At 52.5% G+C, this 25,019-nt stretch overlaps 1 protein-coding gene across 11 annotated transcripts in view; it reads left to right on the forward strand.

Annotated features, from left to right (window-relative positions):
* DNM2 (dynamin 2) overlaps positions 1-25,019 on the forward strand; it is an 82,473-nt gene that overhangs the window by 33,096 nt on the left and 24,358 nt on the right. For 7 of the 11 annotated variants that reach the window (XM_032465633.1, XM_032465630.1, XM_032465629.1 and 4 more), the window contains exons 3-10: positions 5,996-6,145; positions 7,496-7,699; positions 9,535-9,633; positions 12,963-13,123; positions 15,972-16,114; positions 20,432-20,567; positions 21,945-22,012; positions 22,639-22,777. In XM_032465633.1, coding sequence (XP_032321524.1) covers positions 5,996-6,145; positions 7,496-7,699; positions 9,535-9,633; positions 12,963-13,123; positions 15,972-16,114; positions 20,432-20,567; positions 21,945-22,012; positions 22,639-22,777 — 1,100 coding nt within the window. Of the gene's footprint in view, positions 1-5,995; positions 6,146-7,495; positions 7,700-9,534; positions 9,634-12,962; positions 13,124-15,971; positions 16,115-20,431; positions 20,568-21,944; positions 22,013-22,638; positions 22,778-23,991; positions 24,131-25,019 lie in introns of all 11 variants that reach the window. The other 4 variants (XM_032465635.1, XM_032465638.1, XM_032465632.1 and 1 more) reach the window with 1 other exon arrangement.

Below are 25,019 nucleotides of genomic sequence, written 5' to 3' on the forward strand. Positions count from 1 at the left end.
TCAGCTTGGGGCTGGTGCCTGGCGTGCCATAAGGGCTGCTGCTGTGCCCCTGAGGTGGGATTATCTGCAACTGTGCATGCTGCACCTTTCCTGAGAGCCTGGGCCTGGCAGGGCCCCCGTTCTATAAAACCTATAGACCCTGCAGCAGGCGGGGCACGGCCTTGTGTCTCCATGAGGAAACCAAGCTGGGAGCTGGTGAGGGTCAGGTGGGGGCCAGCTGGGGGGGCAGCCTGGGGCTGTCATCTTCTCTGGTGTGTGTTTTTCCCCACATCTCCCAGCAGTTATCCAATTCCCAGTGGACACTGATTGGGGGTCCTTCAAGTTAACTCAGTTCTGACACTGCCTGCCTGGAGGCAGCATCAAATCCCGCAGCTTAAGGGCTCAGTCCCACCAGGCTGTACCCCCACCTCCTTCAGATGCCAGGGCTGTCACTTGTGCTTCTGACCGACCAGCTGTCGATCAGAGGTTCCTGTGAGCCCCTTCTTGGGTTTGGTCAATTTTCTAGATGGCCCATAGAACTCAGAGAAACCTTTTACTCCCCGGATTCCCGTTTTATTATAAAAGAATGTATGTAACTCAGGAAGAGCCAGATGGCATAGGAAAAGGGCTGCGGAATTTCCATGCCCTCTTTGAACTCGCCGCTCTCCCCAGCCCCTGCACCTGCTCACCAACCTAGAAGTTCTCTGAACCCCATCCTTTTGGAGTTTTATGGAGCCTTTATCAGGTAGGAATGTTGATTAAATCATTCCCTTTAGTGCTTGATTCAGCCTCTAGCCCCGAAGGTCAAGGGACTGAAAGTTCCAACCTTCTAATCACATCCTTGGTTTCCCTGACAACCAACTCCCCCATCCTCAGGTGCTTTCCAAGTTACCGCACTAACATAAACTCAGGTGTGGTTGAAAGGGGCCTGTGAATATCAAGACTCCTTTATCACTCCTATCACTGGAACATTGCAAGGATTTTAGAAGCTCTGGGTCAGAAGTGGAGGGAAGACCAGGTACATACTTCTTGTTGTAAATCGCAGTGTCACATCTTCCCGGTGGCATCCTAGAATGGGAGGTATTCAAGGATTGTCTCAAATCTGGGGAACCAAACGGATTCAAACACGAGAAATGCCACATGTTTTGCCCCCTTTCTGGTCGACTAAAAGCTCTGGAAGTCCCTCAAGTTCAGGTCCCTTTGATTATGTGGTCCTTGGGGTCTCCCAAGGGTGTTTGAGCCCCAGGTTGGTCCTCCTGGATCGTATCGACCAGACCAGCACATTCGTTGACAGATTGGAGAAGGCAGACCCCATCTCTGCTGCCAGGGGTCACCCTGGGTCTTCTGTTCTTTGCTGGGTTGAGAGTGGATAAAGCATGGAATATGTCCACAAAGATCAGGGCAGAACCTCCCCAAACCCCATTCAAAGCACTGAGACCCCAGACAGCCTCGGAAGTTGCACGCCCTCTGTGGCCCAGGCACTATGGAATTCGATTGCTTTATCACATAACCCTTAATGCTGGGTTCTGTGTTGTCCTGTTCCACTGTGGGCATGGCTAGGTACTCCCATGTCCCTCTCTTCCTGTCCCCTCCCCATGCTGTGGTGCCCAACTTGCCCTCTCCACACCTGAGGGGCAGGGCTGAAGGCAAGTGGTCCCACCAGAACCTTGATACTTGGTGATTCTTAAGAAATGCTAAGGGGCACGTGGCCTGGTCTGCCTTTAGGGTAGGGAGGGTGAGCTGACTGTGCCTCCTTGAGCCCTTTAAAACAGGAGGGTCCAAGCTCTGAATTTATCCCTCCCCCGACCCTTTTGCTTTGGTAACCATAAGTTTGTTTTCTATGTCTGTGAGTCTGTTTGTGTTTTGTGAATTAGGAGCTGAAAATTAACAGGTACTAACTACTATATATAAAGTAGATAAACAATAGAGTCCTAGCACAGGGAACTATATTCAATTTCTTGTAATGACCTGTAATGGAAAAGAATCTGAAAAAGAATGGATATATGACTGAATCACTTTGCTGTACACCAGAAACTAACACATCGTTGTAAATCAACAGTACTTCAATAAAAACAAAAACAAAAACCAGGATGGCCCAGAGACCCCACGAGAAGTCAGGCTGAGGGAGCCGTGGCCTCTGCCATGGGGCTGCTTCCTTGTGCCTGACCCCCAGAAGGTGGCGGCCTGCGCTTGTCACCTCCCTTCTGAGAGCACCTTCTTGAAGAGCATGCCCGGGGGTTGCTTGAGGTGGGGGCTTGGCTGTTGAGCACCGTGGGGACCCACGTGGGAGTCACGGGGTTGGGGGTGTCCTCCTAGACTTAAGCACCTGATGCTTTGTAGCAGGCCACTTGGTAATTCCGTTTCATTAAGCGGCAACCAGGGAGAGCAGAGACCAAAACCAATTCCCCTATAGTCCTTCTCTTGCAACTAACTTTGCCTTTAGCAGGGGACACACGAGCACATGGTATGTTGGTGTGTGGAGAGCCGCGACAGGGCCGGGTGGTGGCCCTGCTGGAGCCCATGTGCTCAGCGGGGGCCTCAGCCGAGACCTGAGGAAGGCAGGGAGCAAGTCCTGGGTGGAGGGCAGAACCTCCTTCTAGAAGTAAACCACAAGTGTGTTCACTGACCCCACTTCAGAGTGGTCATTGCAGGCACGGGCCCACTGCCCACCCCTGCCCTTGCCTGCCTCCTTCACATTGGGGGGTACCAGGGTTGAGTCGGACAGGCCACCCCTCCAGGAGGCGCCTTCCGCTTCCTGGTATGTTAGGTCTCCTTTCTGAGCACCTCTGGCACCTGCTGTGCCTCGCCTGTGCTGTGTCCATCTTCCCCTTCAGAGCCCGGCTCCAGGCTGGGCCTGTGTTGTCAGGAAGTGCTTTGGGATGGAGGTGGGGAGGGGAAGGCAGCAGGTGTCCCCACCAGACCCTATTCCTGTCCAGCCTCCCACATATCCAGCTTGGTGGCCTTGGGGGTGCTAGGCCACCTCAAAAGCTGAAGTAGGAGCCGTATTACCTTGCTGGCAGAGCCATTCAGTTGTGCTCATAATTATGAAGCACTTACTGTGAGCTCACTGTGCCCCTCCCTGGAACACAAAACAGCACGGATTCAGATCCCTGCCCCGTAGGGTGGACCTTCTCATGGGGATCAGAGAAAATATGCAGAATCATAAGGTAAACTATATTAGAAGGTGGCGAGTGCTTGGAATATCATAAGGGAGTGGGGAAAGAGACTGAAGAGGTTTGTCATCTCACTTAGGGGTCAGGGCAGGTCTCACAAAGAAGGAGAAGGTGACACTCAAGCAGAAACCTGAGGAGGAGAGGGAAGGGGCCGTAAGGGTGTCTATAGTCAGAGGGGAGAGCCAATGCAAAGGCCCTGAGGCAGGAATAGGGGGCTGGGAGTATGAGAAACCAGGGGAGCCAGTGTAGCTGGAGGGGAGTGAACTGAGGTCCAAAGTTGGGGGTAGGGGGTGGAAATTTTGCAGGGCTCTGCGGCACATGGCTTTTACTGGGTTGAGGTGGGAGCTGTGGAGGGTTTCAAGTAGAGGAGGCCAAGGTCTGGCTTTAAGAGGGGTCAGTTCTTGGGGGCGGTGGGCAAGCATGGTTGGTGGAAGCTTTCTTACCTTGATGTGACCCTGGAATCTAGCACGTTTCCAAAGTGAAGAGCCCAGTAAAGACCGCAGGCGGTGAGGGTGGGCCTGGCTGGCTCCTGGACCTTCCTCTTGGGCACAGAGGGTATGGTTTCTGCTGTCCACTGACCCTCTGGGGAAGAAGGTGTGGCTTTACAGCGCCGTCTCCCGCGCATCTTTCACTCGCATAAAGGGCTTAGCAGAAGGGAAGGCTGCCAGCACACTGGGCTCTGGAAGGCCTCAGCTGGCAGGTTCTGGTCCCATAAACACGATCCAGGGTAATCTGGTTCTGACAGGGGATGAGGCCCAAAAAGTAGGATGGGGTGCCAGGTGGTGTGGAGTCAGTGAAGGCTCCCTGGAAGAGGCAGCAGGCAGGCTGGCCTTGGAGGAGGAGGAGGTGAGTCCTGGCAGGTTTGGAGGAGCAGGGCCTGTGTCCTGGTACCCAGCCCCTGTCTCATCCTACATTCCCCTACAGTCCTGGAAGGAGGGTGGTATCTTACAAGTGCTGAGCCCAGGGCCTTGAACCGGAAGAGAGCTGAGGTTTGCTTTGGGGGGTGGGGGACTGTTCCATTTTTGGTGACTGCTGCAGGAAGAGCAGCTGAGTATTTCCTCTTGTCCCTGTGGAGGGCTGGAGCATGACTGTCTTTGGGAACTGGGTCAGCTGATGGGGGTGGGGTGGTTGATCCTGCACCCTCCAGCCAGTGTCCTCACTGCCCTGCTCCTGAGTGGCCAGTGCCCATATCGGACAAGATCCTCAGTGACCTGAGCCCACAGAGTCCCCCTGAGCCCTGCAGTGGAGGTTCAGAGAGGTGCAGAGCCTTCCTGTGGCCTCACAAAGGGCATGTGACTTGAGAATCACTTCCTGGAGACAGATAACCTCTGAATTCCAAACCCCAGCCCCACCATTGACCTTGAGCCAGATCGCTTCACGAACTCTCTGACCTCAGTGTCCTCATCTGTGATACGGGCTTTATGGAGATGCCTACCTGCTAAGGTGCTCACTCGTGAGGTGCAAAGGGGACCATGTGCAGGTCCTGGCCAGAAGCAAGGGCTGACTATTGGCCACAGTTTGTTAAGGTCTGGTGGTGGGATGGCAAACCTCCTTGCATTCATTTCTTTATGCTGTGTTAACTCCTCTGGGTAGAGATTCTAGTCCTGCCTGGCCTTTCCCAGTCGCAGGGCTCTTTCTGCATCCTTTGGAGGCAGCTGGTTTGTCTGTGCTGTGATTTCTGTAGCCAGGTCTCCTCCTGGTGGACATCGAGACTATTTCACTCTTAGATACAGAGCTGCAGTGCACACCTCTGCGTCTCTGCTGTGGGCCAGTTTTTTAGGCTGTTGGTCAGCGAGACTTACTTCCATTTTTTCTGTCATCACTACAGAAGCCGTGATCTCTGGGCCTAGAAGGTCCCCCCTCTCCAATATTTACTATGAAAATTCAAACCTATGGAAGTCGAGGAACCATACAATAAATGCCTATAGACTCAGCGCCTGTGATGAATGTTTTTTAATTCCCGCTTTATCTGTATCTGTGCTTTGGATTTCTCTAGCTTAATGGTAGGACCAGAACTTTTAGTCACTTTTAAAATTACCCTTCATCTCAGTGTTAATGACAGCTTTCCGACACCCTGGGCTCAGAAGCCCTGAAGAGGCCAGAAAACATGTCTCCTGAGGGGTTCACATCTAGGTCAAGGGGGCCCCATGAACAATCACGGGGCAGAGGAGAGACAGTGAGATGGGCTTTAGCGAGGTCAGCAGTGGCGTCCTGTTCCCCATCGTGCACGAGGGCCTTGGGGAAGGAGGACAATGAATCCCACGGACATAAGCCAGGGAGCTCGTGAGACTGGAGGGCGCTGGTGGCTCAGAGTCCCAGTAGGGCAGCGGTTCGTGTCTCTCTTGACTGACCCACAGCGAGGGAGATGCTCCGTCACCATCATCAAACGTACATCACCATGCTCCGGGTGATGTATGCTTGTATTTCTCTTGTGTTCCATTCATGAAGAAAAAGAGGGGAAGAAAAAGAGGGGAAAAAAAGAGGAAGTGCTGGTCACACCTACCTTGGTGGTGGTGGTTTTGTTTTATTTTTTCACTCATAATATGTCATGACATGTAGTTTTGCAGAATGCTTCAGGAGAATGTCCATTCCCCTGAATTATGGTTTTTGCCAGTTTTGTACCTTGTGGAATCCCCAAGGTCTAGAAGGGGGCTCGGTCTAAGGAGGACCCCTTCAGATACTTGCCAAGAGAATGAATCTGTTGCTCCCCACATTCCTAGAGGGCCTGGGACTGAGTCTTCATTTTCTCTGCTGGACAAAGCACATGTCCCAGGCTGTCTGCTCCCCACCGACAGTGAGACCGCTTCTCTTCCTCATTTTGAGCATCTTTCCTCCCTTTTCAGAATATGCCGAGTTTTTGCACTGCAAGTCCAAAAAGTTTACAGACTTTGATGAAGTACGACAGGAGATCGAAACAGAGACCGACAGGGTCACGGGGACCAACAAAGGCATCTCCCCAGTGCCCATCAACCTGCGGGTCTACTCGCCACATGGTAGGCAGCAAGGGGCCTGCCACGTGGGGGCAGGTCCCGGGTGGTCATGGGTCAGGTCAGCCTCACTCTCGCAAAGAATATGCCCCCTCCTGTTTTCCTTCACCTGCAGGCAGCCCTCTTGATCTGTATCTTCCCACTTGTGATCAGAACACGGTACTGAGAAATCAATCGCAGCTCGAAGAAAAACAGCATGCCAGGACTGTAGGGAGTGGTGGGGACAGGGGCGAAATGCAGCTGGTCTGTTCCTTTCAAAGAGGCAGCTGTGGCTTGGCTCCCAAGTGAATGATGGCCACACAGCGATGCCAGCCCAAGGCAGCCAGGTCCTTTTGTTCCTTAAAAGGAGCCAGAAAGCCAGAAATTTTTCTGCATAAGGTCCTGATCTGAAAACTGCATCATTTAAACAGAACAAGCAGCCTGTAACCGTGTACAATCTCTGGCGCGGTGGCAGGGATTGCTAACTGAGATGGCATCTGGTGAATCTTCCAGCCAGCTCTTAACGGCTCACTGTGGGTTCTCTGTGATGAGTTTTTAAATGTTTTTAATTTTTGAACAAATGATGCCTGTACCTGGCTCATATTCAAAAGTTATAAAAGCAAAAACCTAGCCTACCCCCGATATTACAGATATATTCTATGTTCTTCAAATGATACATGATGCATAAGTAGGCAGTTCTGTGTGGGCCACCACTTTTACTCACATCGTAGCATAAAATAAAAATCGTTGATGCCTCTTTTTTGTATAAATGCATCTCAGTGTGTTTCTTACCAGAATGTCGTCTTTTTGTTTTTAATAATTGCTTGGTATTGGCTGAATCGACAAGCTGCAGTTTATTTAGCCATTGAGAGCAATTGCAATCTGCAAATGCAAACGTCCAGGTTTAAAACTGACACTGATAACAAATGTGGAGTATAACCTCTGCATTACTGTGTTGTACACCTGTAACTTATGTACTATTGTACATCAATTATACTTCAATTTAAAAAAATACAGAGTCACTTCGTTAAAAAAAAAAAAACCGGGCAGAGGGGTATAGCTCAGGTGGTAGAGTGTGTGCTTAGCATATACAAAGTCCTGGGTTTGATCCCCAGTACCTCCATTAAATAAATAAATAACACCTAATTCCCCCACCAATAGAAACCTGTATCACTGAAATAGAGTGCAGGGAGGGTGTCTGTAGGATGGGATCCTACAAGGAGCTATTGGGTCAAAAGTCAGGATCCAGTTGGAGCAGCCGGAGAAGTCCTAAGGCCTGACCCCCAGTGCTTGGGGAAGGGGGCAAGGTCCCTGCAGGGCTGTGCATGCCTCCCCTCCCCCGGCTCTGATGGCCTTTCCCTCTGGTTTCCTTCCCAGTGCTGAACCTGACCCTCATCGACCTCCCGGGCATCACCAAGGTGCCTGTAGGGGACCAGCCCCCAGACATCGAGTACCAGATCAAGGACATGATCCTGCAGTTCATCAGCCGGGAGAGCAGCCTCATCCTCGCCGTCACCCCCGCCAACATGGACCTGGCCAACTCAGATGCCCTCAAGCTGGCCAAGGAGGTCGACCCACAAGGTAGCCACCAAGCCCCACAGCAGCTTCTCCCCCATCCTGGTGCCTTGGAGCACTGCGACTTGCCCTGCTTCCTTCATTCCAAGTCACTAGCGTTCTCTTTGACACATGGCCTCCCTGGGAAAAAGCCTGGGACCCAGCATTTCCCACGAGGGCCGGCAGTGACGAGGGGGCATTCCCCTAGGAGGCCATTGTGTGAGAGTTGGCATTCCTCCTTGGACACGGTGGTCCCTGCTTCACCTGTGCAGAAAGCTAGTTTAGGGGGCTGGGAAAAGCTCAGCCCTCCTTGGGTACAGTGTGAGTCCAAATCCCACCTCTAGAAGTTTCATATCCTCCCTGAGGCTTGGTCCCTCCTGCAGGAGTGGGAACAGCAATCCTAACTTGTAGAGCTGCTGAGAGGACTGGAGATCTCGCCATAACTGCTCAGGGGTCAGGCAGGGAAGGGAAAAGAATGATGAGGTAATGGAGCAAGTTGGGGCAATAGGGAGTAGTAGAGACTGTGGCATCTCTGGCTCAGGGCATTCTGGGTCAAACTTTTCCCCTGGCCATTCTTTTAGTAAATGTCAGTTAAGCACCTGCTATGTCCCAGGCTCTGTTTCCACCTTGGGGACAGAACTGACTGGGGCCCTTCTAGTATGGGAGACAGAATCCAGCCAGGAAATAAGCCATTGGGATAACTTCAGGTGGTGGACAGCACTGGAAGAAAAGAGAACCCTTTAAGGGTGGCCAGGGTGGGATGGGGGTCAGGAGCCTCTGAAGATACAAGGTTTTAGACAAGACCAAAATGATGAAAAGAAGCAAAATTCAGGAAGACGGACAGTGGGTGTTAAAGAAGAGGGGTGTGCTTTGAGCCTGGGGTGCCCAGGACACAGCAGGGAGGCTGGTGCGTGGCTAGAGCCAGGTGACCAAGAGGAAGGACAGGGGAGGTGGACGTTTTCTATAGAGTCGATACCCCTAGACCCCTTCCCCAGTTAAATCTCTCTGTTTCGAGCTGCCTCTCCCTTCCACACCCGGCACGAACTTCGTGGGTATTCATGGTGGTGGCTCCTTTACCCTCCAGAAAGGTGATGCCAGCGCCCACTCTCTCTGCAGAGCGTGAGCCAGGAGGGGCTTCACGTAGAGCATGGCCATCACCCCTGTAACACCCACCTTAGCACCCACCAGGGGTCTCCCTAGGCTTCCCTCTGTACGTACGTATGTACTTACACACACACACGGCTAGCACACAGCGTGCGCACACACACACGGCTAGCACAGAGGGCCCATCAGGCACCGACACACACACACACACAGCTAGCACAGAGGGCCCCTCAGGCACCGGCGGGGACAGCTGATCGGCAGGGGCAGCTGATCGGCAGGGTTCCCTTGATTCTGGGCAAACTGCAGCAAGGAGGGATTCCATGGGTTCCAGAGTGGAATTTTGGCCATTCAGGTGAGAAGTTACCCTAGAAACAGTCGTCGTGGGTTTGCACATTACATTGGGACTTTGCACGCAACCCAGAGAGCACAGCATGGAGATTCTGACCTGGGGTTCAAGTTCCATGAGGTTACTCTCTGACACTGCAGCAGCAAAACGCTGGTGCTGATCGTACCAGTGACGGTGGTGGTCCGCGTTTATTGGTTGAACATTTGCCCCGTGCCAGGCTTATCCTCATGGACCACCCCCTGAGACTGTTGTGTTACTGTCTTCATTTGACCTGAGGGAAACTAGGGTCCAGGCAGGTGATGTTATGGCTTGTCCCTGATTACATGGCGTGGAAGTGGGGGGACCCCACTTGGCCCAGGGTCGCCAGCCCGTGCTGCTTCCTCATGGCGCCCTCTGATCTCGGCTCTTTCAGGCCTGCGGACCATCGGCGTCATCACCAAGCTCGACCTGATGGACGAAGGCACCGATGCCAGGGACGTCCTGGAGAACAAACTGCTCCCCTTGAGAAGAGGTACAGCTGGGGGGCCACGGGGTCAGGGGGCCGGTGGGGGCGGGGAGGTCATGCAAGACAGGTGGGCTGGAGGGGCAGGAGAGCTGGTGCACCTCTCTTTGGAAAACAGTTTTTGTTACTTTTATTGAAACCTCAGCAAATGCTCACAGATACACTCAGTGACATCCCTTCCCCGCTGCCCAGAAGGAGCTGCTTTTCCGTTCCATTGTCAACCCTTCTCTTTTCTCTGCCCAAGTGAACACAGGTATCTGTCTCTCCTAATCTGTATACATTCATTTTTCAGTTGCCAGGCAAACAGCTACTCATCTTGGGAACATAAACAGGTGTCCAGAGAAAGGAAACTGAAATTGTCCACAGCCGACTTCTCCCCCTAGTTACTACCTTGCGGCTCTCCTTCCCAGAAGTTCCTGGGATTTTGACTCTTATTAACATTCGTACATGCTCTCTATCAGGAACATTCTCAGTCTCGAAAGTGGAAGGGAAAGTGCGAGGAGCTCCTGGCCCAGCCTCCGTGCTTGTCACACACAGCTAATCCTCAATCCCTGACCGCACCCACCCTGGCATACCCACTCCTGGTGTCCTCTCCTTCCCGGGCAAATCCTAGGCAGCATATCGTTTTGCACATAAATACCTAAGTTTCTGTGCAAACAGCTCCCCCTCCAGCTGCTTTGTCTCTATGGCCTGTTTGTGGAAGAAACCAGATCGTGTCGCACACTCAGGATCTGGCCAGTTGTAGTTCCCTGTGAGGGGACATTAGACCTAGACGGGAGCCCAGTTAGACTCAGGTTCAGGTTCAGACCTTCTGACAGGAGTAGCCTAAGGAACTTTATTTTCAAAAGATGAGACTAGCAAACATTAAGTATCTATTACATATCAGGCACTGTTCTGTGCTCTTGGCGTGGAAGAACCTGTTTAATCCCGATAATGATCCAAAGCAGTGGCTCTGTTATCCCCATTTTATGGATGAAATGACTGAGGCACAGAGAGGCTAGATCCCTTGCACCAGCTCACAAAGCTGGTTTGGACGCCATCGTCTCCAGTGCCATGCCACCTTGTGACCTGCTTTACCATTTCACTTAGCAGAATATATCCCCATGAGAGGCAAACCCTCTTCAAAATGACTTTAAAAGTCCTGCGGGGTCCTTCATATGGGGGTGCATGGGCCAGTACCCAGTCCCCGTTTGTTGGACACTTAGGTCAATTCCCGTTTTTCACAGTGGCGCAGTGTTGAGTATCCAGTGAGGTTTTTATTTGTTCTTTAGGCCATTTCTTCTGTGACTGTTTCCCTTTCCCTGTCCTCCTGTCTGGGATCTGCTCGCAGTGTAAGCCCTTTTTGGCCCTCGGGCCTTGCCAGCATCATTTAGGTCATTTCTTTTGCTCCTGGGGTGCCTGTGACACCCCAGGTGTGGGAAAATGGTCAGACCCTGGTTTCCACCTGCCCCCCTCTCTGCGGGGACATGAGCAGCAAGGGGTAGCCCTGGATCAGGACAGAGCAAGGTCAGGGGCAAAACCCAAAATTCCGTTTGGCTGCGGGGATCAGGGGCTGAAGAGCGAGCCCATGTTTGGAGGTTTAGGCAGGAAGGCTCAGTGCTAAAGAGGAAAGCAGGACCCCACCCCCACCCCCGTGCCCTCCACAGTCACCCCAACCCTGCGCTCCCTGCACTTGTCTTCGGCCAGCATCTTAGACCGCGAGTGACCCTAGCTGGGCTCAGCGTTGCCCCCTGAGTTAGGTGGCTGTGTTGGCCCTCTCAGCTTCCTTCCTCCACTCACACTTGTGCTCGTCTTCCCTCCTCTGCCCCCCTGTCTGTTTCCAAGAACAATGACTCATCCTCTCCCCGCTCCCTTGCACGCTTGGTCCTGACTTACAACCTCAGGCTTTCTGTTTCCTCCTTCGCCCCATGGCTTTCCAAATCCCTCCAACTGGATCCTTTTTCTTGGCTTATGAAAGACTCAGGACCCCTGCTCCTTCAAAGGAAACACAAACCAAAGCAGACACTGTCTCTACCCCTGCTGTTTCTTTCTGCTCCCTATTACCCAGGCGGTTGTGAGTTTGGGCTTCCCACAGATCTGGGTTCTCCTGATCCTCTCCGAGACCTTGGGCAAGGGGCCCCTCCTTGGTGTGCCTCGATTCCCTCATCTGTGAAATGGCCATGATGACAGTCACGGAGAGGACAGAAAGTCAGATCCACACAAGACTTGACAAGAAACAGCCAGTGCCACTCCCCCTCCGCCCCCCAAAACGTCGAATGACCCCCACTAAGAGAAGGGGGTTCATACGTGTGTTTATGACTTCAGGCCTTTTGCCACCTATGCCCAATCTACTTTCCAACTTTAATTGTGTGAATAACAATAGCCACATTTGTACTGAGCACCCGCCACGGGTGGGCCACTAAGGGCTAAGTTCTCTGTTTCCCACGACTCCCATCTGTACCCCTGTACTGTGGGCTGCCCTGTGTTCTGGCTTTTTTAATTCCATCTCCTTCCCTCTTCCTCTTCCAATTCCCTTATGTCTAAATATTGTAGCTCTTTTCTTCAAACTGGCGTTTTTATCCTAAAAACAGTTTTTCATGCTTAAAAACATTGCAGAATGGTACCGGAAGCTGTCTCTCTGCCCCTCTTCCCCCAAGTCTCACGTCTAACGTCGTCACCAGTAACTTTCTTATTTCCATTCAGAAGACTGGAACACAAATACAGTAATTTTGAAAAGTCACCCATGTTTTCTTCAAGTATTTCTAGTTTTATGTTTTATGTGTAAATCTATGAATTGTTGAGAGTTCATCTTGGCGGGCACCCCCAACTGGGTTTCTTTGCCAACAGTGACCCTTGGATAATCCAGCTTTCCTCCACTGGATTTGAGTCTTAGTTAGTGGATGTGGTTTTGGACTTTCTCTTCTGTTCCATGCATCTCTCTGGACCTACATGACCTGACAAACCCAACTTCTTCAAATATAGTAGCTTCAGAATAGTTATTAGTACCAGCAAGATTAGCCATCCCCCATTGCCCTTCTCTCTAAAATTGTTTTTTGTCTTTAAAGCTCAGTCTGTGGATTTCATCTTCTCTAAAGCTTTTCTCTCTCCAGCCCCTCATGCCAGGCCAGATGTGGTATCTCCTTCTTCCCAGCACTTATGTTGCTTTTTGGGACTATGTTCTGCATCCTCTGTGTTGCTTTCGAGTCATGCATATGGCTTGTCATCCAGTCTGTGAGTGACTTGTAGGGCAGGATCCCTGTCTCCACTGGCACCTTGCCCGGCCTCGTGGCTGGTTCGTAGTGGTGTCTGGGCATCTTGGCTGGCCTGCACTGCCCTGCCCTGACTCTCTCTCCCCACAGGCTACATTGGCGTTGTGAACCGCAGCCAGAAGGACATCGAGGGCAAGAAGGACATCCGCGCAGCACTGGCGGCCGAGAGGAAGTTCTTCCTCTCCCACCCGGCCTACCGGCACATGGCTGACCGCATGGGCACCCCACACCTGCAGAAGACTCTGAACCAGGTACAGTGAAGGTTCTGTGCAGTTGTTCAGGCTGCGCACTGCACAACAGCTGCAGTCCACAGTGGCACTGGCCTTGGTCTAGAGCAACACCTGTTTTAGCAAAAGAGGTTCAGCTGACATTGGACTCAGGACCTGGTGAAGAGTGGGTGTTCAGGAAGTTGGTACCAGTAGTACTCTTATTCCCATCACTACTATGGTTACTGTTATTTTAATTACCACTGTAATTATTTAGTCACATACCCAGAAGTTTGCCTACAGTTCCTGACACTGATGACCTGGGTTATGAATGCCTCACCTGAACCAAGGCAGAGAGGCTGGTGGCACTAGATGGTAGGTAAGCAAGAGGACTTTAGGGCCTGACTTTCTTGAATCCAAAGCTTAGCCCAGCCTTTCTGAGCCTCCCTCCCCTGTCCATCAATTGGGAGTTATCACCATCCCTGCCCCTCAGGCTGGCAGCTAAGTGCTCATTGCATGTGCTGCATGAAATGCAGGACATATCCAGTGCCAGCCACTCGAGTATTTCATTGCTTTTCTCTTACTCTTTTTTCCCACAGGTAGTATATTCACAAGGTTCATAAACAAAACCAGTATTTAAAAGTCTGTGGTGAAGCGCCCCACACTTCCCTTTAGGTCACCACTGTTAATACCGCCTGAGTTTCTTTCTGTCCATAAAATCTAAAAGGACTTTTGAGAATCACATTTCTCCCTTTCTTACTATAGATGATCACATAGTTGTGGGTACCCTCCCCCTGGCTTTTTTTTTTTTTTCCCTCAGCAATGTCTCCTGGGGCTCTGTCCTTGCTGAACAGAAACCTTTCCCCATCTTTTTCGTGACCGTGTGGTCGTCCTTGAACACATGGGTCCTAGTCTGTTTACCCAGGCTCTTTTGGGAGGGCCGCTTGGATGGTTTCTCATGTTCCTAGTCAGTAAAAGGCTGCCGTTAACGACATCACTTTGCACATGTGCCAGTCCGTTGGTTTCTCCGGGGAGTGAAATCCCCAAAGTGGGATTATGTAGCTGCACGGTAGCAGGGAGCAAGGTTCTTAGAGCTGTCTCGAGTGTCCTGGGCTCGCAAGGAACTCCCCCTTGATGCTGTGTGGTAGCACCCTGGATGGGGGCAGGGCCTAAAAACGACAACCTGAGAGTCCCTCATGCGTGCAGTGGCCATGTGGCAACGTGGGAGCTAGGCGCTGTCCTTGGGGAAGGTGTATTTCTAACTGGGGGCGCTGACTCGGAACAGGTCTTCAGATAAACACACGATCAAGGGCTTGGCAGTGACGGGGCCCGGGAAGAGGGCTGGTGTGGAGCAGGGTGGCCAGAAGGCAGCTCTGGAGAACGAAGAGGGAAGTAAGGGGCCCTCCAGGAAAGGAAGCGGGGGTCTGCCTGGGCAGGGGGTGGAGGGAGACGAAGGGAAGTAAAACTCCCCGCAGGTGTCTGGGGCCTCCTCAGAGTTGCAGGCAAGCAGCCCAGCTGGCCTCCGGGGGGCCTGGCCCCACATCCTGGTGCTTCCTGCAGCAGTGGTCCCCAGCCCCTCTGGTGCCCCATGAGCTAAGTGGGGCAGCTGTAATGGGCCGGGATGCTCTCAGGAACCGGAGTGGATCCCCACACTTGGGGACTTGCAGCTTCCATGGTGGGGCCACGGGACTTTGGGGTGACCATCTGGTGCATGCCACAGAGTGTGAGTCTCCTTCATACCTCTTTCCCAGCTTGATGGATAGTTTGTAATTTCTTTTGTATTATACGACAGTTGGTCACAGAACGCTGCTCCTCACTTTTGGGGTTTTAGCTGATTTTATGGGTTTTAACTGATTTTATGGCTTTTGTTTTGCCATTTTCTTTTTCTCTTTTTTTATTGTAGTTAAAAAAAAAAAAGACAGTCCAAATATAGTGAATGTCCCACTTCCTCCCACCCTGTGACAGGTCCCTTCCCCAGAGGCAGCCAGTGTCACCACTTCCCGGGCCTCCTAGAGACAGTCCAGAGACTGGAGAGGCCAAAGTGCCCCTCCTGCCCTCCCCACTTCCTCCTGCCTTTCTTTTCCTTCCCTTCTCCCACCTGAACAGCAATGTCTTTACCCACTGTTCTGTATCCAGCTTTTTCTCCACTGACCCATCTTGAGGCTGCCTGCCTAACCTTTTCTGCACCACTGCTTCCTTTTAAAATCTGTGAATAATTGACAAGTCCACGTGGTTCAGAAGCAGAACTGCAGAGGAGAGGGGGCGGCAGTGAGGGGTCTTCCTGCCCGCCTGCTCCGTTCTGCCCTTCTCTCGTGACCCATCCCTCACTCTGTTTGAGCAAATGAAACGATGTTCTGACCTTCTCCCTGTCTTTATGGAAGGGAGCACGTCATATGTATGTTTTCTGCCCTTTTTGGTGAGCTGTTTCCATCTCAGTTTGGCCTGTGCCTGTGCACCTCCCCCAACCCAGTGTCCCATGGTGTGGACGCATCATCGTCCATGTGGCAGTCCTTCCGTGCCTGGGTCCTGCGGTGGCTTCCTAGGCTTTTATCACTGAGTGGCAATTTGCTCTTATGGGAGGCTGTTCTGGGTCAGCATTTGGGTCCCTCTGCCTGGTACTTGCAAACAGTTACCTGTGGTCCGTGGTGTGAGCAGCCCAGTTGATCTGCCCTTCCAAGGCCTCGTGAGCTGCTGGCAGCATCTCATGGTTGTGGGCCAAGCTGTGCCCCATCTCTCTGCCCCTCGTGCAAGTGTGACTCCAGCTCTTGCGGCTGGAGACTGTGCTGGGCTTGGGGGCACATCGATGAATGGGCCCTCAGGCAGGCGGAGCCGGCCTGCCCTTTCTTAGCTTCCTGCCCATGCTGACCTCTGACCTCTGGCCTCTCTCCCACAGCAACTGACCAATCACATCCGGGAGTCGCTGCCGGCCCTGCGCAGCAAGCTTCAGAGCCAGTTGCTGTCCCTGGAGAAGGAGGTGGAGGAGTACAAGAACTTTCGGCCCGATGACCCCACGCGCAAGACCAAAGCCCTGCTACAGTACGTGACCGGCCCCCAGCCTGGCGCACAGGGGCCTCCACCCAGCCGCAGGCTCCTGCTGCCAGGCTGGGCGCCCATCCTCAGTCTTCCCTCCTTTTGTTCCACAAAGACTTGTCCAGAGTCTCCGGGGTGCTAGGCCCTGTCCGGAGCACTGGGGTTACCCCAGCAAACTGGGCAGGTACCCCATGTGCTCAGAAAGGGGAGAAGAGGAGGGAGGAAACAAAATAAGTAAATAAGAACATGTATCATGTGTGCTAAATGGTGCAATGTTGAAGTGGGGAAAGGGGCTAAGGAGTGCAAGGGTAGACATGGGGATGCCATTTAAAATATAGTGGTTGGGGGGAGGATATGGCTCAGAGGTAGAGCACATGTTTACCATGCATGAGGTCCTGGATTCAAGCCCCAGTACTTCCATTAAAAAAATAAATAAATGAATAAATAAAATAGAGTGGTCAGTGAAGGCCTCCCTGAGATAGTGAGGTAGGCAAAGACCTAAAGAGGTGAGGAAGGGGGCCATGCAGGGTCCTGGGGATGGGGCCCAGCCAGTGCAAAGGCCCTGAGGCAGGACTGTGTCCAGCTGTTAGAGGAGGCCCATGTGGCTGGAGCAGAGTGAGCAAGGTGAGAGTGGGAGGAGGTAAAGGCAAGGAGGGAATAGGGTGGAGCGTGCAGGGCCTTGTGTGCCACGGGGAGGACTTTGGCTTTTGCTCTGAGTCAGGTAGGAGCCATGGAGGTTTCTGAGCACTGGCAGGACGTGGCCTGACTCAGATGCTCACGGGCGCCCTCTGGCTGCTGTAGGGAGAACAGACATGGGGGAGGGAGCCATGTCGAGTTGTCGGCAACTTCTGCTTGATTTCTTAGAATCCTCACCCTGAATCTAAGAAAGTGCTCCCTGCTGCAGCTGCCAGCTGTGAGATGGAGCAGTAGGTATGAGGTGGAGGAGTGGGTGTGCCCCACGATCCTGGGTTCTTACCCAGGACCCCTCCTGCTTCCACATTCCTGGTTTATGCCCTGCCAGGGACCCTCAGCACTAGAGTGGGATCCGGAAGCTCCTTGGCAGTTCAGATGGTGCCATGCACAAGACCCCTCCCACAGGCACACCAGGGGGACACTGTCCTCTATGGCCATCATAGACCTGATGTCCCCCCATCCTCTCTGCCACGTGGCCACTCACAGTGGTAGGATCCAGGGTGAGAATCAGACAACTTCAACGCATTCCAGAAAGCTTTCTGCAGAGCCCATGCTGGGCGACCACAGGCCGGTGGCCAGAGGTCTCTGGGCCTTCCTTGCTTTCCTCGCCCCTAAAAGGAAGACAGTAGCAGCCATCATATCACATGGCCATTGGGGAACCTTGTGAAAATGCTGCTCTTGGGGCCCTTGACCGAGACTGCCCAGGGAACACCCTCCACAAACGGTCCCCATCCCCTGGGGCCTAACACATTGTGTCCTCTCTCCCCAGTGCTCTGCGGCCCTGCCTGGGTGGTTTTGACCTCACAGTGGGGTGCATGGCTGTCATCTGCGGCCCCTCAGTGAGGCCTGCTGTTCCTGCTTTAGCATTTATCTGTGGTCCCAGATCCTCCTGCTGGCTGCGGGCCGCACAAACCAGCGGCGAGCAGGGGCCTTTGCTTCTCCCTTCCTTGCCAGCGGGCGTCCCTTTGAATGGCTTGTTGGGTGACATCCTCCTCGGCCTCTGTTATAAGATGGCTGCCTTCACGTGTACAAATGGTTGGCTTTGAAAACTCCCCCTACCCCCCCCCCCCCCCGCACCCTGGTTCCCGCCTTCAGGCTCTTGCCTTACAAGAGAATGAGAGCAGTGGCACCAGACCTTCCCCCAGTTCTGCCATTTTGTAGGCGGTGGAAGCATCATTGAGAACCTTGCATTTCCTGTGGCTGCCCGTAGGGGACATGCGGGTATTTTTTTTGCTTCAGGAGAGGCTTCTCAAGTTCACCGTTGAGCACAAGGCGAGGATTTCTGCAGGGCTGACTCCTACAAGAGGGATGGCTGGCTTGAGGAGCACTTGAATTTGAGTTGATAGCACGGACTGGTTTCTGGGCGCATTCTCCTGGCTCCCACATGGGCCCAGTATGAACAGTATGGGTCTCACTCGGAGCCAGTGATGGAAAAGCTCACTGCTTTTACTTTTATCAACATTATTACCGTGATAGATTGTTCTGGGCCTGGCTTTCTCCTCCCAGGTGCAGCTTAGTCGTTGCTCTGTGTCAGGGAACCAGCATGACCTTCACCCCTCGCTCCATCCTGTGACTAGAACACAGGTCACTTAAAACCCTGTCAGGTTCTTTCCCCAGCTGGGTGATTGGGGGAATTTTTCAGACCAGCCGTTGTCCCTTGGCTTTTGTGCTTTGCATCTGGCACTCTCTCCTTCTAGAACTCGGAGCAGGAATGCGTGTTCCCTAGACGTGCAGTTGTGGCTCTAAACTCAGGACTGTCCGTCTCTAGTGCCTGCTGGTCGTCTGTAGGTATTTTCCTTGCCCTGTACTTGGGCGTATTCATTTGCTGTGGCTCCTGTGTACCGTGAACTAGGTAGCTTAAACTAAATTAGAGAGCTGTCATCTCATAGTTCTGTACGCTGAATGTCCAAAATCAAGGTGTCCTGCCAGCTTGGTTCCTTCTGAGGGCTTCTGGTGGCTTACTGGCAACTTTGAGGTTCCTGGTCTCTGTCTTATCTTCACATAACGTTATCCCTAAAATGTGTGTCCAAATTTCCCCTTTTACTAAGGACACCAGTCACATTGGCTCAGGGGCCCACCCTCCTCCAATACGACCTCATCTTAACTAATGACATCTGCAAAGATGCTGTCTGCAGTAAGGTCACATTGTGAGGTACCGGCGGTTAGGACATCAACGTGAACTTGGGGGGGGGGCACTGTTCAACTCATGACAATTGGTAAAGAGGCTCCACGAGTGCAGCTCCGACTCCAGGGCCCCCGGGAGGCTGGGGCTCACGTGTGCTGCATCTTTCCCCTTCCGAGGCTGGCGGCAGGTGGCGGAGTCTCCATCCTGGCCCTGAACCACTCTCCCGCTCTGTGGTCTGTCTTTGCTGTAGCACTAAGCCTTTTACAACCTTGGCCCTGGTTTAGCCACCATTCAAGGTCCCAAGCCCAAGTGCAGCATTTAACATAGGCCGTTGTGTGTCTTTGGGAAGGAAGTCAGATGTGCACACTGTCTGCTTCCAGTGGGCAGATTGCTTCTGGGGATCTGGAGATCACTCACAGGATCTGACAGCCTGTGAGTGACCCCCTGGGTATTCAGGGAGAACCCCATTCATTGGTGGCCCAGCCTCACTGCCCTGGCAGCCTGCAGGCATCCAGCCGTATTTTCCCGTAAGAGCTGGACTTCCCTGTGCTGGAGAACTGCAGGCCCAGAGGGGGGCTTTTGCCGATTGGAGCAGCTCCCCTTCTGGGGAAACTCCACACACTACGTGAGATTGAGAATTTGAAGAATGGAAGTGGGGAAATTATTAAAGCAGACAGTGCAAGGAATTAGGGGAAGCAGTGAGAAATGCTAAAGAAAACCAGAGCACTAATAAATACCTTAGTTCTTTGCTGCTCACCTTGTCACGGTACTAGCCAGCAGCACTTAGACACTTCCTAAGGGCTGGGTTCTGAAGGGACATGCATGGCATTACCACATTTCATCAATGATGTGTGCACTTTTAATTTCTCAAATCAGAAGATTCAGGTGAATTACTATTAATTGGCAGCATTTTCCTTTTTCATGGGTGTACGGACTAATGAGGGCTGGTAGCTTCTTTGAGTTGATGAAATCTAGAAACTCCTTAGATCCTTCCATGGACCCTGTGTGGATGTGCTGTTACAATCAACCCACTTTGCAGATGAAGAAACTGTGGCTCAGAGGACAGAGCCACCTGTCCAAGGCCTCCCAGCCCATCAGTGGTGGAGTCCGGACCTTAACAGACTGGGAATTTGGCAGGAACCAGTAGAATTGAATTGTGTGGAGGGGCTGCCTTTTCATGTCGTGGTCCTGACGGATCAGGCCAAGTCTCAGGGTGAAGGTTGCTAAGCTATGACCCTTACCACCCCGCCAAACCCCGCACCTCACTCTTGCCAAAGTGGGAGTTATAACCACTCCCCACCCCCAGTTCAGTGAATGAAGAATTGTAGCAGGCCTGATGTGTGGCAAGTACTTGCCATTGGCAGCTCCTGGATTTTGTTTTATTTTGGGGACCCACACATACATTTCGCTGCTAAAAACTGAAAAGAGGAAAGTAAACTGTGACTTGACTCGGGACATAATCCAGAAGCTCTGCTTTGATGTTCGGGTTTTCTTTTTCCTGGTAGGATGGTCCAGCAGTTTGGGGTGGACTTCGAAAAGCGGATCGAAGGCTCTGGAGACCAAGTGGACACACTGGAGCTCTCTGGGGGCGCCCGAATCAATCGCATCTTCCATGAGCGGTTTCCCTTCGAGCTGGTGAAGGTAGCGCTCCACGGGCCGGGACCTCTTGTCAGTGGGCAGGCACTCCCCTGCCTCCAGGCCCAAGCCTGCTGTGGGCCGAGTACAGCTCTGGGGAGGTATCCCCATGGGCCTCCTTCCCTGAGCGGGCAGCTTAGAGGTTTCCAGCAGAGCTATGGGAAGAGTCCCATTTTTTTCTTCTGACAAAAACCAATACATATTCTTTGCAGAATACGTAAAAAATAGAGGTGAAGTCACTTGAGAAAATGTTCCCAGCATGTGGTTGAAAGGGAAAAAGCAGATTCTGGAGCCAGTATGCACAGCATAAAGTACAGATGATATTTATAGCATCCTTTGTATGAAATTGTACACACGCATCTAGATGTGTGTGTCTGCAGAGCAGAGCTGCAAAGATATTCACAAAAGTGTCAGCTCTGGGTGCTAGCTAGGACTGGAGATTTTCTTTTTCTTTTTTTTTAGTTGCTTGAAGTTTTACACTTTTTACAGTGAGCACATATCACCCTTGTGAACACCAGTCAAGTTCTTTTCAATAGGAGAACAAAAGCTAACAGGAGAAAAACACCCATAATCCTAATACCCACAGATGATGCCGTTTAGCACATGGGTGTGTCCTTGGAGAATCATTCCTGTGCAAATGCAGGCAAAATCTCCACAGACACAGCACTTACATTCATCCATGCCTGGGTGTGCATATATATTATAAAAAAAACATGTATCTTGGTACTTTGGTCCTTCCATATGGCGGCCATCTTTTCAAATTACATTTTTTGCATTGTGAATCGCAAAATATTATCTTATTTTATGGATGTCTCATCATGCATTTAACCAGTCTCCCATTGTTGGACATTACGGTGTTTGCATGTCTTTCGGCAATTCTGGATAGTTTTGTGAATGTCGCTAATACTTGATTAATTTCTCAAGATAAATTTCTAGAGCATTTGAAACTATCTGGTGTCTATATAGGTATGTTTTTAGAGGTTCTTTCTTTGTACTGTCAAATAGCACAGAAGGAAATTTCTACGAGTTGATTTTCTTTCCAAACGAGCATGAGTGTTAGTTTCAGAGCATCCTTGCTGAAATCGAGTTTTAGTGTTTTTAAATTTTTTGGCCAATTAAATATTCTAGGTGTGGGGGTATAGCTCAGTGGTAGAGTGCCTGCTTAGCATGCACAAGGTCCTGGGATCAATCCCCAGGACCTCCAATTAATTAAATAAACAAACTGAATTACCTCCCCCACCAAAAAATAAACAAATTAAAAAATATATATATTCTACCGTGTGAATACGAATGGTACACAGAAGATAACATTCCCCGAATACAGGCCTAGTATTGGGGTGCCCCAGGGACCTCTTTGCATGTGTTTGGTTTGTCTATTCTCAGATGGAGTTCGATGAGAAGGACTTACGGCGGGAGATCAGCTACGCCATTAAGAACATCCACGGAGTCAGGCAAGTTCCACGGGGAGAGTTGCCATGTTCCCTTTGCCTTCACGGTGCCATCCTGCAGCCAGTCAGTCTCCCCAGACCTCTGGGCACCGATTGTGAGACCTGGAGAGGGCACCAAGGTGGTTTTCAGTAGCTGCAAGTCTCTCCCTCTGGCTCTCCCAGGGCACTTGAGGGTAGAAGTGCTTAGTTCTGCGTGGGTGTCGTAGGTCCCCAGGCTGTCCACTGCCCTTGGGTTAAACATTGGTTAAACCACCCAGTCACCATGGTCAGCGAAGTAAGAAAGCTCACTGCAGAAGTGCCCTGGGGGGTGGGGAGGGAGTCAGAGCTGAGTCAGGATCCAATCGCAGGAACCCAGCATTTGTCCCCATCTCGGGTGCCCCGTGAGCCTCCTGGGTCCCCACCGTATTCCAGCAAAAATCATCACTCCCATCCTCCTGTCTTGCATCACCGCGGGGTCCTCATGTCACCCCCGGGGGCTCTAGGTAGTGGACGCAGGCGTCCTCGTCAAACCCCTAGACTTGCCGTGACCTTGGCTTTCTCGGGAACCCGGCTGGTGCCTGTGAAATTGCTGACCGTGCTTTGTTTCTCTCTGACTTATCTCCCCTGCCCCCGGGTACGGATGCTTTTAGGACCGGGCTCTTCACCCCGGACTTGGCATTCGAGGCCATTGTGAAAAAGCAGGTCGTCAAGCTGAAAGAGCCCTGTCTGAAATGTGTCGACCTGGTTATCCAGGAGCTAATCAATACAGTTAGGCAGTGTACCAGTAAGGTATTGGACCCTCGGCAGGGTGACTCCTGGCCTTGTGGAAACGGGGCTTCGGGGGTTTGGTATCAGGCTCCCAGTGCTGTTTAGCCTTTGCCCCGCTAGTCCCCTACCTCTCCTTCCCAGATTGGCTCCGTTTCCAAGAACATGACCTCTTCCCAGAGGCTGGGGCGGGAGCATTTCGGCCTGGGTGCAACTCTGGGGGTACCAGGCCTCCAGACTCCAGACTGGTGGACGGGGCTCCCTGGGACCCTGATACCAAGCTTAGCATGTGATGGGGGTTTTGTTGGGCTGTCGCTTTGCTGTCTTCTGGGTAGCGGAGAGGGACCTCGCGTCACCTGCTGGAGGCCAAGCTCCCTGAGCCTCCCTGCCCCTCACCCCTCCCTTGAAAATGCCTGGCGCCCTCAAGGCTTTCCTGGGGTCAGCCACTTCTCTGTCTCGGAGATGCTGAGAAAGGCCGGGACACCAACAGCATGATGAGTGCTCCGTCCCAGGCTCAGCCCCTAATGGCCTCCACCAGCTCCCCTGCCCTCCACCTTCAGCCTCAGGAGCGGTGCTGTCCCCCCAGGCAGCCTGTCTTCAGATCCCCTAGGTCACCAGCACCCTTGTGCCAGTGTTCACAGGCCACTGCCTCCCCCTGGCAGGACACACCGGCTCTCCACGGGCCGCTGCCCGGGGGGCACGCCTTGGCCAAGCAGCTGAAGCGCTTCCCGGTGGGCGGTTTGCGCTTGCACGTCCACGATGGCCATGGAGCTCTGGGTCGGCCTTTGAGGCAGAATATCTGCTTGATCCTTCTGTTCTCAGTCTGGAAAAGCCCACATTTGCTTCTTAAGCTTCTTCGATTGGAAAAAGGAGAGGAAAGAAACCCAGATTGGGAAAAGAAAGAAAGAAAGAAATATAGGTGGTTTGGAGACTACTGTCCCAGAGCCTGTTGTCACAAATAAGAGAACTGAAGGGCCTCCGCCTGCCCTGGGTTGTCCGTACCCTGACACCGACCCGTAGCACTTTCACAGGTAAACCCCAGACCAGGCCCACCCCTTGGACCGAGGACATCTCTTGATCCGAAGCAGCTTCTGGGGCAAATGCGGGCGCAGGCTCCTCCTTGCATGTCACTAACCAGCTGACTCTCGTTTCTTCTCTCTCTGTCTCCCGTCCTGCGTGTGTGGCCCGCACTTCCCCTGGGTGTCTTTCTGCCTCATCCCGCCCTCCGCATGACCCAGGACGGGGCTCTTCACCCCCGACATGGCCTTTGAAGCCATTGTGAAAAAACAGATTGTAAAACTCAAAGAGCCGAGTCTGAAGTGTGTTGATCTCGTGGTCTCAGAACTGGCCACAGTCATTAAAAAGTGTGCCGAGAAGGTAATGGAAGGTTTCGTTATTATCACCTACGCATTTGTCCCTCATTTTCTCCTTCCTATTGTTAGTCTTAACCCAAGCATCTGGGAAGCTCTGCCTCAGCAGGAACCCCCTTCCGCGGGCCAATGTTTTCACGGTGACATCTCAACTTTGCCTCAGCAGACACAAGGTGGGGGGTCCAATCCCACGCGGATTCCACCTTTGCCGTTTGGGCCACTGTTGGGGACAAGAAGCCTTTGCTGTTGCCAAATGCATTCACTAAGCAGGCAGCAGGGATGAGAGTCCAGTGCCCATCCCTGGAACGCCTTGAGAAAGTAGGTTTCTAACCTGTCACCAGCGTGGTGAAACACATCACCAGTGGCAGACCTCCATATTCTGACATCATGGGGCAATTAGGAGGTTTTCCACGAGTAATTTTGACCACTTGCTCAGTTTTCCCCAACTTGTGGACTTAACCCAGTCCGTGGAAGGTGGGCTCCTGTGTGTTGGGTTTGGTTGCTGCTGCAGAGGCTGGGGCAGTAGAGGTGTGGGAGGAGTGGATCCCAAAGGAGAGTTGATCGGGGTTTTCCGCAAGGGGGGGGTCCCTCTGAGGTAGACGGCCCGGATGCTGCACCCCTACTCCTAGAACAAGTGCTGAGCGGGGGCCCCCGCCCTGGTGGCCCAGCGGCTTTAGTTAAACTGTGTCCTCACGCTCATCCAGTGCTATGGGGATGTGGGAGGATGGCCGTCACCTGCTTTCTCTGCCACTTGCCTCCTCTGAACTGCATTCCTGAAAAGCATCCCTGCTTGCGCGTGGGCACTCTCAGTCTCTCCGGCCCGCCGTCCCCCTACCATCTCCTTCCTGTCTCCCAGCTGAAGCAGCTGTGAGATGGGAGTGGGGTGGGGACTCGGT

The sequence above is a fragment of the Camelus ferus genome, chromosome 22, assembly GCF_009834535.1.
Source record: "Camelus ferus isolate YT-003-E chromosome 22, BCGSAC_Cfer_1.0, whole genome shotgun sequence".
Lineage (NCBI taxonomy): Eukaryota > Metazoa > Chordata > Mammalia > Artiodactyla > Camelidae > Camelus > Camelus ferus.